This window comes from Trachypithecus francoisi, unplaced genomic scaffold, assembly GCF_009764315.1.
Source record: "Trachypithecus francoisi isolate TF-2019V2 unplaced genomic scaffold, Tfra_2.0 Lachesis_group14, whole genome shotgun sequence".
Lineage (NCBI taxonomy): Eukaryota > Metazoa > Chordata > Mammalia > Primates > Cercopithecidae > Trachypithecus > Trachypithecus francoisi.
The window spans coordinates 33468119-33482722 of record NW_022681459.1 but is presented as its reverse complement, the minus strand read 5'-3'; the positions used below and the strand labels follow the sequence as shown (position 1 = coordinate 33482722).

General features: G+C 41.9%; 1 protein-coding gene across 1 annotated transcript in view; it reads left to right on the top strand.

Moving 5' to 3' along the window:
- The window catches only part of LOC117096588 (piwi-like protein 3), a 29854-nt gene extending 18696 nt beyond the window's left edge, over positions 1-11158 (top strand). Inside the window, exons 5-9 of the mRNA XM_033234027.1 lie at positions 5557-5754; positions 6184-6287; positions 8728-8798; positions 9263-9412; positions 11091-11158. Coding sequence (XP_033089918.1) covers positions 5557-5754; positions 6184-6282 — 297 coding nt within the window. The 3' untranslated portion in view covers positions 6283-6287; positions 8728-8798; positions 9263-9412; positions 11091-11158. The remainder of the gene's footprint in view (positions 1-5556; positions 5755-6183; positions 6288-8727; positions 8799-9262; positions 9413-11090) is intronic.
- Positions 11159-14604: the final 3446 nt, after the last annotated feature.

The window sequence follows — 14604 nt, the reverse complement described above, 5'->3', positions numbered from 1 at the left end:
TGAACTTCACAAACGTGACTGGTAATAACACGACCAGGTGTTCACAAGTACTGGATGTTTGGGATGTGTTTTTTTTTTTTTTTTTTTTTTTTTTTTTTTTTTAATTATACTTTAAGTTCTAGGGTACATGTGCATGACTTTTATATCATGTATAACTCCCCAATGCAATCCCTCCCTCCTCCCCCCTCCCCATGATAGGCCCCAGTGTGTGATGTTCCCCTTCCCGAGTCCAAGTGATCTCATTGTTCAGTTCCCACCTATGAGTGAGAACATGCGGTGTTTGGTTTTCTCTTCTTGTGATAGTTTGCTAAGAATGATGGTTTCCAGCTGCATCCATGTCCCTACAAAGGATGCAAACTCATCCTTTTTATGGCTGCATAGTATTCCATGGTGTATATGTGCCACATTTTCTGAATCCAGTCTGTCACAGATGGACATTTGGGTTGATTCCAAGTCTTTGCTATTGTGAATAGTGCCGCAATAAACATACGTGTGCATGTGTCTTTGTAGTAGAGTAATTTATAATCCTTTGGGTATATACCCAGTAGTGGGATGGCTGGGTCATATGGTACATCTAGTTCTAGATCCTTGAGGAATCGCCATACTGTTTTCCATAATGGTTGAACTAGTTTACAATCCCACCAACAGTGTAAAAGTGTTCCTATTTCTCCACATCCTCTCCAACACCTGTTGTTTCCTGACTTCTTAATGATTGCCATTCTGACTGGTGTGAGATGGTATCTCATTGTAGTTTTGATTTGCATTTCTCTGATGGCGAATGATGATGAGCATTTTTTCATGTGTCTGTTGGCTGTATGGATGTCTTCTTTTGAGAAATGTCTGTTCATATCCTTTCCCCACTTTTTGATGGGGTTGTTTGTTTTTTTCTTGTATATTTGTTTGAGTTCTTTGTAGATTCTGGATATTAGCCCTTTGTCAGATGAGTAGGTTGCAAAAATTTTTTCCCATTCTGTAGGTTGCCTGTTCACTCTGATGGTAGTTTCTTTAGCTGTGCAAAAGCTCTTTAGTTTAATTAGATCCCATGTGTCAATTTTTGCTTTTGCTGCCGTTGCTTTTGGTGTTTTAGACATGAAGTCCTTGCCCATGCCTATGTCCTGAATGGTACTACCTAGATTTTCTTCTAGGGTTTTTATGGTATTAGGTCTAACATTTAAGTCTCTAATCCATCTTGAATTAATTTTCGTATAAGGGGTAAGGAAAGGATCCAGTTTCAGCTTTCTACTTATGGCTAGCCAATTTTCCCAGCACCATTTATTAAATAGGGAATCCTTTCCCCATTTCTTGTTTCTCTCAGGTTTGTCAAAGATCAGATGGCTGTAGATGTGTGGTATTATTTCTGAGGACTCTGTTCTGTTCCATTGGTCTATATCTCTGTTGTGGTACCAGTACCATGCTGTTTTGGTTACTGTAGCCTTATAGTATAGTTTGAAGTCAGGTAGCGTGACGCCTCCAGCTTTGTCCTTTTGACTTAGGATTGTCTTGGCAATGCGGGCTTGTTTGTTTTCTTTATGGCAGGTACAGACAGCTTGCAGATCACTATTTTAAATGAGTCATGATGAGGAAACGTGTATGTGAATAATAAAGAATTAAAATCCTATAAATGTGAGTTGAAATACGTAAGGCAGAAATAGAGGAGATGAAAGTGTTCCCGGAGCAAACTCAGGGGCTGGGCTGCTATTTCTCACTGCCCAATAGTGAGATGAAGACTGGGATGGAAGAGAGTTTTTATTTCTGTAACCAGTTACAGGGAGAAGGCCTGGAAATTATCACCAGACCAACTCAAAATTACAAAATTTTTCAGAGCTTATATACCTTCTAAGCTGTATGTCTATGTGTAAGTGTGCATTTATCTAAAGACATAAGTGATTAACTTTTTCTTTTTTTTTTTTGGACTGTCTCTCTTTGTCGCCCAGGCTGAAGTGCAATGGTGCAATCTTGGCTCACTGTAACCTCTACCTCCCAGGTTCACGTCATTCTCCTGCCTCAGCCTCCCGAGTAGCTGAGACTACAGGCGTCCACCACCGTGCCTGGCTAATTTTTTATATTTTTAGTAGAGACAGGGTTTCACCATGTTAGCTAGGATGGTCTTGATCTCCTGACCTAGTGATCCACCTGTCTCAGCCTCCCAAAGTGCTGGGATAACAGGCGTGATGTTATCCCAACAGGCGTATGTCTGGCCATGAGTGATTAACTTTTCATCTATAACTAAAGTCTGAGTCCTGAAGACCTTCTTCTGGAGACTCAGTAAATTTACTTAATCTAAATGGGTCTAGGTGCTATGGTGATTACCCTTATCTTGTCTCCTGCTAAATTATGGAGGTTTGAGGCATTCCTTCAGACTTCCAATAAACTTGTTTGTGGAGGCCTGGGGATTTTTCCGACCCCTAGTAAAACTTGTTTATCCTAAATGGGTCCTGTTAAGAATTCCTTCATTATTTTGTCATGCTTTGAGGTCCAGGAAAGGCCTAGGCAAAACTCTTGTTGGACTTGTGTTACATTCCAGCCTTTGTATAAGGGCACTGACTTTTTTAGCTTTTAATATTTAACTTAACCACTCAGTACTGAAAGAATTGTGATGGAGGCCTGCGTTAGTGAAAACTGGCCTGCCACAAAACTACATTCAGGTTACAGCTTTCTTTACAGGAACTGAAACAAATCCAGTATTAAGGCTACAAGAATTTTAAAAAGTCACTTTGCATTTAATATTAATAATTCATTCCTGAAAATCAGACATTTGCAGTAAAATGCCAGTTGGGAACATAGTCCTTATTTTAAACAGAAAATCCTACAGATGTTCTATTTAAAATTATTATGCATTAATCCAATCTAAACCTTTCATTTTTAGATATTCAGAAACTTTTATTTCTTTTAATATAATATTTTAGTGAATTTCAGACTTACAGGAAGAATTGGAAAAATAATACAAATGCCCCCTCTATATCCATCATCCAGATTACCCAAATATTTGACCACATTTGTATAATTATTCTTTTTCTTTTTCTCCTTTTCCATATGCATGTGATTATAATTCATGGCAGTTACTGTGTATGTGTGTGCGATATGCTGCTCCATTAATCTCTAAATACTTCAATGGGTATTTTGAAAACAAAGGAACATACTTAAACACAACATATTACCCATTTAAGAAAATTAATATTGAGGTAATGCTGTTTTCTTTTTTCTTTTCTTTTTTTTGAGACAGAGTCTCACTCTGTCACCTAGGCTAGAGTGTAGTGGTGTAATCTTGGCTCACTGCAACCTCCGCCTCACGGTTCAAGCAATTCTCCTGCCTCAGCCTCCCAAGTAGCCGTGACTACATGTGCCCACCACCATGCCTGGCTAATTTTTGTATTTTTAGTAGAGACGGGGTTTCACCATATTGGGCAGGCTGGTCTCGAACTCATGACCTTGTGATCTGCCCGCCTTGGCCTCCCAAAGTACTGGGATTACAGGCATGAGCCACGGCACCCAGCCGGTAATGCTGTTTTCTAATCTGTACACATAATTATAATTTCACCACTCATCTCTGAACCAAAATCAAAACATTTAAACCTAGTCCTTTGGAAAATATCAAAATTTGATATTGTCAAGACTGAAGACTAAAGCTAAAAATAGAAACAAGTAGAATTCATTAGTATAGATTCACCGGAGATTAATACAATACTAAAACACCAAAAGCTACTATATGCCAGTCATTTGAAAATTTCAAATAGGTCACCTTTAGAAAAAATGTAAATGACTAACTGTTTAGTCTGAACTATGGGACAAATATTTCTCAATGCAGGCAATGCATTTGAAATTCTACATGCTTTCAGATGAAGAATAACAGTATAGAATGAGAATTTCCTTAATCTGATAAAAGATGTCCACCAAAAACTTCCTATAAGCGTCATCATCTTAGAAATAATTTAATAATTATGTTCCCAAGAAAGTCAGGAACAGGCCAATTAGTAACCAGTCTTCCTAACTGCTTAGTTTCCCACTGGAGGTCCAACCCAATATTTGAAATCTTGGAAATCAGGCAGTTTCTATAACTCCTAAGTTTGCTTACTCAGCAATAAAATGGGGATACTACTACTTATTTCAGTGGGTTGCTGAAAGTATTAACTTTGCCAAGCGAACCACTCGGCAAGTGCCCTACACATACATCATGATGAAGCTGTCTAGGGTCAATGAAAGCATCTCGTCTGAGGCGTTACTGGAGTTCTTTGTCTCACATGACCAAGAAAATTTAGGAGTGTGGACACCAAGCATAAGGTTGGAGCAAAAGAAGAAAGCTCTCTGCAGCAGAGAAGGGGGCCTGAGAGGGCTGCCACTTTACAGTGAAGGGAAATTTCGTATAAAAGCTTTTGTGTTTATCTGTGTAGCTGTCTGTGTAACTGTCCTCATCTGTGCAGCTGCAGGCATGTCTCAGCCAAGCCTCCCCCTTATGCAAGTGCCCACGGAGCCCACACTGTGTACATGTCTGTAGATGAGGAAACTTTCCTGGGAGCCTGCTGATTACACAAAGAACAAAGGCATTTCTACATTGAGCCTTGTTCCCTTATCTGTTCTGCAGCTTGATTTTTCAGACTGTTTAAAAGAATTTTACTAAGGACCTGCCTTAACTGTTTGTTTTTTTTTTTCTTTCTTTCTCCTCTCTCATGATAGTCCTGTAAATGGTGACTGTCCTGACCATTGTATCCTTCAGCCTGTTTTGTTTGTTTGTTTGTTTGGAGACAGAGTCTCGCTCTGTCGCCCAGGCTGGAGTGCAATAGCGTGATCTCAGTTCACTGCAAGCTCCGCCTCCTGGGTTCACGCCATTCTCCTGCCTCAGCCTCCCGAGTAGCTGGGACTGCAGGTGCCCACGACCACGCCCGGCTAATTATTTTGTATTTTTAGTAGAGACGGGGTTTCACTGTGTTAGCCAGGATGGTCTCGATCTCCTGACCTCGTGATCCACCCGCCTTGGCCTCCCAAAGTACTGGGATTACAGGCATGAGCCACCGTGCCCGGCCCCTTGAGCCTGTTTTTAACCCATCCTTGTCAACATGGTGATAAGTTCCTGGAAACTGAATAGGATGGAAATGATATTGCAGGCTTAAGCAATTGATGTATATTGCCAAATTGCCTCTTGCAGCAATTGCTGTAATTTATAATTATAATTTATAACATTAATGTTAACTATAATTTACAACATCAATATTAACTATAATTTACAACACTATAAACACTTAACAATTTAATGTTAATTACAGTTTGTAAGTTAATTATAATTTGTTTCTTCCACACATTCGCCCTTCCAATTGCTTAATGTAACTAATAATTATAACTAATATAATTTTCTAATAACTACAATATGTCATAAATTGATATAATTATGTTATAATTAATAACATGGCTCTAGACCCTTCACCCTCTTGGGTTCAAATATTTTCTTAATAAATTGACTCTAGCTTGTCAGTCTTCCACCTAAGTTGCCTGCTCCAGATGGTTTTTCTTTCCTGTATCACTGTTGTTGTATCTTATGGAATGTCATGTTGGCTGGTTTTCAAGGTGATTTGTATCCTGCCCAATGATGACAAACACAGATATGACAGCATAAAAAGGTACCTCTGTACCAAATGCCCGATTCTAAGCCAATGTGTAGTGAAAAAGACCTTAGAAAAAGTCCAGGCAAGAACCATTGTCACCAAGATTGCCCAGCAGATGAATTGCAAGATGGGAGGAGCCCTCCGGAAGGTGGAGACTGATGTACGTTGTATTTCATTGACTTCATTTAACTTATTTTTTTTTTTTTTGAGACAGAGTCTCGCTCTGCCCCCAGGCTAGAGTGCAGTGGCCAGATCTCAGCTCACTGCAAGCTCCGCTTCCTGGGTTCACGCCATTCTCCTGCCTCAGCCTCCCGAGTAGCTGGGACTACAGGCGCCCGCCACCTTGCCCAGCTAATTTTTTTGTATTTTTAGTGGAGACGGGGTTTCACCGTGTTAGCCAGGATGGTTTCGATCTCCTGACCTCGTGATTTGCCCGTCTCAGCCTCCCAAAGTGCTGGGATTACAGGCTTGAGCCACCACGCCTGGCCCATTTAACTTACATCTAATAAAACATAAGATTCTCTTAATTGGTTAATACTTAAATTTTGCTCACGTTCTAACTCCACTGCCTTTTCAAAAAAAACTTAAGGTACAAAGAACAATGTTCGTTGGCATTGATTGTTTCCATGATACCGTAAATCGACAGAAATCAATAGCAGGATTTGTGGCAAGTACCAATGCTGAATGAACGAAGTAAGCAAGCTCTGGTAGATACTGTTTAGTTGGTAGCTGACTGTGGACCAAACAGAAAAGATGAACCTAATTTAATATTTGTTAACTCAAGAGGTTGGGAATTTGACAGATGAGTTATTCTTAGTCATGTGCTCTCCTGATTTTGCTGGCAAAGTTATGTTCCCAGAACATTTTGCACGATTGGCTGCTCTACATCATTTTCTGTTGCTGCCTAACATACCACAAACGTGGCAGTTGATGACAAATGCCCGTCTCTATCTGCACAGTTCTTCTCACCAGACACCTGGTAGTTCACAGCTCTCAGGACCTTACAAGGCATAAATGAAGGTATCAGCCAAGCCACATTATCATCTGGAGGCTGGGCAGCCCTCCCCTTCCAAGCTCATGTCATTGTGGCTGAATCCCATTTCTTTGTGGTTGGATGACAGAGGTCCTTGTTTTTTTCTGTTTTGTTTTTGTTGTTGGCTGTCAGCTGCAGGCCAGTCTTGATTTCTTTCACATAGCAAACCCTTCTCCATCTGCCAACCAGCCAGGGCACATTGAGCCCTTGTTCTGTGTTGAATCTGACCACCTATTCTGCCATCAGCCAGAAAAAAAATCCCTACTTTTAAAGGAGCTCACGTAATTACAAATGACCCATTTGGAAAACCTTTATCATAAAGTCAATGGAGCCATATAGCATAACATAATCACAGGAGTGGTATCCTGCCGTGATCACAGGCTCCAGTGATTAGAACAGGTAGAGTTCTGTTTACCATAGGCTCTGATCAGTAAATGTCTTAAATGGATATCATTAACACATAGTGAAATATTTGAGATGTGCATGGGTAAAGAGACATTGAAACATAAGTGGCCAGAGATCTGTAAGTATAAGATCTTGTCTTCATATACTTGCATGTGATGTACTTCCGAGAGGAGATATGTGTCTATATTCCATGCTCTTGTTTTCTCCCAGGGCCCTTTTATTTTCTGTTCTCAGAGTAGAAACCACACTGTACCTTGAAATAAGTTTGCAGTCTTAAGTTTGCCGTCCTTTGCATATTACTTGATGTGTGACCATTGCAAATTACCTATACGTTTAACAATGATCGTGGCCCACTAGGTATAATTCAGGAATATCTTCTAAGGAAGATCCATCTTTATTTCCATAGATGATTACTTTTTTCCAGTCATATTCTGCTTCAATATGATAACACTGTTTTGTTCTACTTTTTGTTTGAAAATAACAATCATAGGGAAAAATTACACTTTCAATTATTCAACAGATGCTTTTTCAAGTAATAAACTTATTTTAATAGTGTAAAATCTGCTTTCCAATGAAAGAAAAACTACCAGAAAAATTATGAAAATTGCCAATACCTTGAACAAAGAGAAACACACATAGCTAAGTAAATATTACAATTACGTACTCCAAACCCAAGAAAGCAGAGATCATCACGAACCAAATCATTCTTGGAACTGTCAACAGATTTTTCTGAGTGGCTGCCATGTTCCAAAGCTGACACTGGCAGTGAAAATGTGGAGCCAAGACGCCTGGTCATACCCTATGAATTAAATCCTAGTGAGACGAGGCAGACAGACAGATACATCACAATATGTCAGGTGGTCAGATGGGGTTACTCTGAAGTAAACAAGAATGCAGTAAGGGGATAGAAACTTGAGACAGCATACCATTTTACTGGATATGTTGAAGTTGTCACAACAGCTGCCACCATTCCAAAGCAAACCCCTTCCTTAGTGAGGGGGAGCATGTAGGAGCCACTATTGAGAGCATTGATCCCAAAGCAGGAGCCATGGGGAGCACAGGGTTTTCATTTTATTGCATTCCCCCATAGGTGAAACTGCAGTCGTCTTGTACAATAAAGCATGATTAATTTGTAGTAATGTGAATAAATGCTTCCGTTCTATTTGACTATTTGTATGCACTCAGAATTTTCTAAAATGCCTAAGATCAAAGAGACCAACCAAGACTTTGATCTCGCCAGGCGCGGTGGCTCAAGCCTGTAATCCCAGCACTTTGGGAGGCTGAGATGGGCGGATCACGAGGTCAGGAGATCGAGACCATCCTGGCTAACACGGTGAAACCCCGTCTCTACTAAAAAATACAAAAAACTAGCCGGGCGAGGTGGCGGGCGCCTGTAGTCCCAGCTACTCAGGAGGCTGAGGCAGGAGAATGGCGTAAACCCGGGAGGTGGAGCTTGCAGTGAGCTGAGATCCGGCCACTGCACTCCAGCCCGGGCTAGAGCGAGACTCCGTCTCAAAAAAAAAAAAAAAAAAAAAAAAAAAAAAAGACTTTGATCTCTGTGGCAATATGAATTGATGCTAAAATGTCCTCAACTACTGATAGTAATATTTTTTTGCTCATAGATTAATGCAGACTCAAAATGAGATTTTAAGAATCTTGTTTTCCAAACTGGTGGTTTGTTTTTCCTGTGAACAGGTGGTACTCTCAATGTGTCATCCAGAAAACAGGAGAAGAGCTTGTGAAAGAGCTGCAGACCTGCTTGAAAGGTCAGTGTCTTGTAGCGGTTGGGGAACCCGACACTATACAAATAGTTCTCCACCAGTGGACCTGTTGCCTCCAGAGGACACTTGGTAATGGCTGAACCTTTAGTGTTTGGGATCTCAACTGGGGTGGAGGTGGTAGGTACTGCCATTGAGTCTAGTGGGTAGAAAACAAAGATGCCGCTAAACATCCTAGCATGCATAGGTTGACCCCATCTCCACCACCTCCACCACGAATTCTCTGGATCAAAACTTCCATAGTGCTGTTGCTGAGGAACCCCGGAATAGACAGGACTCATGCAGTAAAACTGCCCTGAAAGCTACAGTGTTGGGAATAGACAGGACTTAAGCAGTAAAATTGCCCTGAAAGCTGCAGTGTTAAAAGATGGACTTAGAATTTGTCAAAAGCAGCAAGGGCTAGTTTGTTCCAAGTTATGGTTTATTTACATAAGCTTCCGATTTCCTCTCAGCTGCCTGAATGTCCGGTGTAAAAACGAATCATCGCTGCCACATTCTGTTATTGTGTATCGGGACGGAGTGGGAGATGGTCAGCTTCAGGCATTGCTTGACCATGAAGCGAAAAAGATGTCGACCTACTTAAAAACCCTCTCTCCTAACAAGTAGGTTGTATTAATTGTTTTTTTTTTTTTTTTTTTTTTTTTGAGACGGAGTCTCGCTGTGTCGCCCAGGCTGGAGTGCAGTGGCGCGATCTGGGCTCACTGCAAGCTCCGCCTCCCGGGTTCCCGCCATTCTCCCGCCTCAGCCTCCGAGTAGCTGGGACTACAGGCGCCCGCCACTGCGCCCGGCTAGTTTTTTGTATTTTTTAGTAGAGACGGGGTTTCACCGTGTTAGCCAGGAGGGTCTCGATCTCCTGACCTCGTGATCCGCCCGCCTCGGCCTCCCAAAGTGCTGGGATTACAGGCTTGAGCCACCGCGCCCAGCCGGTTGTATTAATTGTAAAGTGTAGTGACTCATCCCTGTAATCCCAGCACTTTGGGAGGTCAAGGTGGGCAGATCACTTAAGCCCAGGAGTTCAAGACCAGCTTAGGCAACATAGAGAGACCCTGTCTCTACAAAAAATAAAAAAAATTAGCTGAGCCCAGTGGTGTGTGCCTGTAGTCCCAGCTACTCAGAAAGCGGAGGTGGGCAGGTCACTTGAGCCTAGGAGCACTGCACTCATACCTGGGTGACACAGTGAGACCTTGTCTCAAAAAAATCGTACTGTGAAGATTTTAGCTTGACAGTTTAGTCTTTGAAAAAAAATCTGATTTTTTTTTAGAGGAAAACACCAATACAATGTGTGAGGAGAGTAGGCACTTGATATAAATAGCGGCTTCTGTGAATGAGAGTAGGCGCTTGATATAAATAGTGGCTTCTGTGGATGGGTGGGGGGAGCGCGGGGAAGACCCTTCTGCTTTGATTTTGCTTTCCACACCCAAGTCAGAATGCAAAGCAGAATTGGACCTGGCAGTAGCAGACTGCTTCCACCATGAAGCTCCAGCTGAATCTTCCTACTTTATTTCAAGTCTTGCTGTGGGAGGGCTTGTTAACCTCAGATAATCATAGAAATCCATGAACGGCCTGGCGTGGTGGCTCACGCCTGTAATCCCAGCACTTTGAGAGGCAGAGGCGGGTGGATCACTTGAGGTCAGGAGTTTGAGACCAGCCTGGCCACCATAGCAAAACCCCATCTCTACTAATACAAATACAAAAATTAGCCAGGCGTGGTGGCACACACCTGTAATACCAGCTACTTGGGAGGCTGAGCCATGGAATCGCTTGAATCTGGGAGAGGGAGGTTGTAGTGGGCCGAGATCATGCCACTGCACTCCAGCCTCGGGGACAGAGTCATACTCCATCTCAAAAAAAGAAGAAATCCATGAACGTAGCCTGCCAACAGTTCACACTTATCCTGGACTTTTGTGTGTCTCCAGACTGGAGGAGCCAGCTGGAGGGAATCTCCAGCCCTAAGACTTACAAAACCTGGAAAACTCCACTTTTGTAAAACTCCTGTTTCCTGAGGGCCCGCTGCCCAGCTGGGATTGTAGGAATGATCCTAAAGTTGTGAGGAAGGGACCCTTCCCCTGGGATGTGGGTGGCCATGAATAAATACCTCCTCATTTACTGCTTCAATTGGGCACATGGAGCCCAATTGAAATTGGTAAAATTAGGGTATAAGGAGGGCTGCTGTCCATTCTTTTTAATGGGTCCTAAATGTAAAACAGATGTTTTAATACACTGTATACTTCTGAGGTAAGGCTGAGTAAACCTAGAGACACTTACCCTAATTTTTTTAAGTTTCACTCTAGCTTTCATTGTGGTGAAGGAACGAATAAACAGTAGATTTTTTCTTAAGCATGGAAGCGGCCGGGCGCGGTGGCTCAAGCCTGTAATCCCAGCACTTTGGGAGGCCGAGACGGGCGGATCACGAGGTCAGGAGATCGAGACCATCCTGGCTAATACGGTGAAACCCTGTCTCTACTTAAAAATACAAAAAAAAAAAACTAGCCGGGCGACGAGGCGGGCGCCTGTAGTCCCAGCTACTCGGGAGGCTGAGGCAGGAGAATGGCGTAAACCCGGGAGGCGGAGCTTGCAGTGAGCTGAGATCCGGCCACTGCACTCCAGCCTGGGTGGCAGAGCGAGACTCCGTCTCAAAAAAAAACAAAAACAAAAACAAACAAAAAAAAACAAACAAACAAAAAAAAACAAAGCATGGAAGCGATTTTCAAAATCCACCTCCAGGGACAGTTATTGACATAGAGTTGACAAGTCATCTGTATTTTTTGAATCTGTAATTTTCTCAATTTGCTTCAGTTCAGCACAATCACTTAATTCCAATAAATTTACCTTAAAGCATTTCTGATTCTTTAGAACTAATTTGGTCTGTTTTTTTACTATTGGGTAGAGATTCCTCATTTGGATCTAGAAATTGCGATTAGTCTTCTGGTTGTCGAAGTTCCTTCATCAAACATTTGTAAATGTCTGTGACCACATAAGAGTTAACTTCAGTGTGGCTCTAAAACTCTTTAAATTATGAATACAAAAGATAGCAACTGATGTTTATATTGACAATTTGGAGTCGTCACGAATTATATTGAATATATCATGACCATCAAAATGTTTATGCAGTAGCCTAAGAGGTTATCTATCTACCTGTCTGTGTGTCTGTCTGTCTGTCTGTCTATCTGTCAATCTGATGGAGTCTTGTCGCCCAGGCTGGAGTGCAGTGGCACGATCTCAGCACACTGCAACCTCTGCCTCCCAGGTTCAAGCAATTCTCCTGCCTCAGCCTCCTGCGTAGCTGGGATTACAGGTGCCTGTCACCACGCCCAGCTAATTTTTTGTATTTTTAGTAGAGACGGGGTTTCACCGTGTTGGCCAAGCTGGTCTCGAACTCCTGACCTCAAGTGATCCACCCATCTTGGTGACCCAAAGTGCTGGGATTACAGGCGTGAGCCACCACGTCCAGCCAGACGTTTCTATTTTTAAAATGTCTTTCTGCTTTAAAACAGCAGTGCGGGGCTGGGCGTGGTGGCTCATGCCTGTAATCTCAGCACTCTGGGAGGCCAAGGCGGGCAGATCACGAGGTCCAGAGATCAAGACCATCCTGGCTAACATGGTGAAACCCCATCTCTACTAAAAATACAAAACATTAGCTGGGCGTGGTGGTGGGTGCCTGTAGTCTCAGCTACTCAGGAGGCAGAGGCAGGAGAATGGTGTGAACCTGGGAGGCGGAGCTTGCAGTGAGCGAAGATCGCACCACTGCACTCCAGCCTGGGCAACAGAGCAAGACTCTGTCTCAAAACATAAAAAAATAGGCCGGGCGCAGTGGCTCAAGCCTGTAATCCCAGCACTTTGGGAGAACGAGACGGGTGGATCACGAGGTCAGGAGATCGAGACCATCCTGGTCTACACGGTGAAACCCCGTCTCTACTAAAAAATACAAAAAACTAGCCGGGTGAGATGGCGGGCGCCTGTAGTCCCAGCTACTCGGGAGGCTGAGGCAGGAGAATGGCGTAAACCCAGGAGGTGGAGCTTGCAGTGAGCCGAGATCGCGCCACTGCACTCCAGCCTGGGTGACAGAGCTAGACTCCGTCTCAAAAAAAAAAAAAAAAAGAAAAAGAAAAAATATATATAAAAAAATAAAAAAAATAACAGCAGTGTGAAAAAAGAGACCAGTTTCTTTCATGTGAAACATTTTGTATGACACTTATTCTTTGTTATCCTGAGCAGAGAAATGATGTGTTCAGAAAATAATACTGAATAGGCTACAAAATAGTTTCATATAGTCAGCCCTGTTGTTCATGGACCCAAGGAAAGTAATTCCAGTGATTTAGAAGTCTTTTTCTTGTTATCAGGATGTAAGTCATTATGAGTGAGAGCCAGCCTTTAAGACATTAAGATTAGACACAACTTCCAGAAGATGAAATGGTTAGAAACATTCTATATAACAATGTACTGAAAAAAGAAAAGATATAAAAAGGAATAAAGGCCATAAGAATGTCTAATGAAAAGGTCAATTTGTATTTGAATATCTAACAAACATGAATATAGTCAAAATGAAGAAAAATCAGTGGAAGGGTTAAAGAGTAGGTTAGACATAAAAAAAACAAATTGTTAACTGGAACATATGTTCACAAAATCCCCATAATGCAGTGGAGAGCCATAAAGATGTGGAAGATATGAAAAAATGTTTAGAAAAATGTAAGGTAAAATAAGATTTGCTCTATATCTAATAGAAGTTTCAGTAGTAGATAAGATATGATGGGGGTGTGGTGGGGTGGAGCAATATTCAAAGAGAAAGTCCGAGATTCTGAATCCTCAGATTGAAGAATAACAAGATTTGGGCAAAGATCAGTAGAAGTTCACACTTAGAAATGTTATAGCAAAACTTCAGCAGGCGTAAGAAAATGTAAAAGCAACCACAGGAATAATATATTTACAAACAATAAAAATCACATTCAGCAAGAGTAGAAACCAGAATACTATGAAGTATCTTTAAAAGGCTTAAAAATAGCCATCAAGCTAGAAGTTGATATCCAGCTAACTTATCAAGGGTGACAGTGAAATACAAACATGCTCAGTTAGGGCACATAGAGTATATACATTAGCAGATCCACCAGACCCTCACTGAGAGAACTACCCAAAAAGACTGTATTTTAGGAAGAAGGAAATCGAACAGTGAAGGGAGAATGAAATGCAAAAAGCAATGCTGATGAGTTACGATGGAGCATAAAAAAGCCTTGATTTCATAAATGACAATTTATAGGGTATGTTAAAACAAGACCTGGCTGGGTGTGGTGGCTCACACCTGTAATCCCAGCACTTTGGGAGGCCGAGGCGGGTGAATCGTGAGGTCAGGAGTTCGAGACCAGCCTGACCAACATGGTGAAACCCTGTCTCTACTAAAAATACAAAAATTAGCTGGGCATGCTGGTGGGCACCTGTAATCCCAGCTACTCGGGAGGCTGAGGCAGGAGAATTGTTTTAACCCAGGAGGTAGAAGTTGCAGTGAGCTGAGATTGCATCACTGCACTCCAGCCTGGGCAACAGAGTGAGACTGTCTCCAAAAAAAAACCCCTAAAATACTGGATATAACACTTACATAGAAAAGGAGTCATGAGGTTAAAGCATACTAAGATTCTTCAGTTATTAGGGAAAATGATAAAGCTTCTGGTGCTTTATACTTAAAACAGTTATATTAATGAAAGACAACGTGAAACCACAGTGGAAATCATGACATTCATACCAAGAGTTAGGAAGAAATGAAGTAAAATGAAGGAAAGGCAGAAACATTTGATCAATCTAGTAC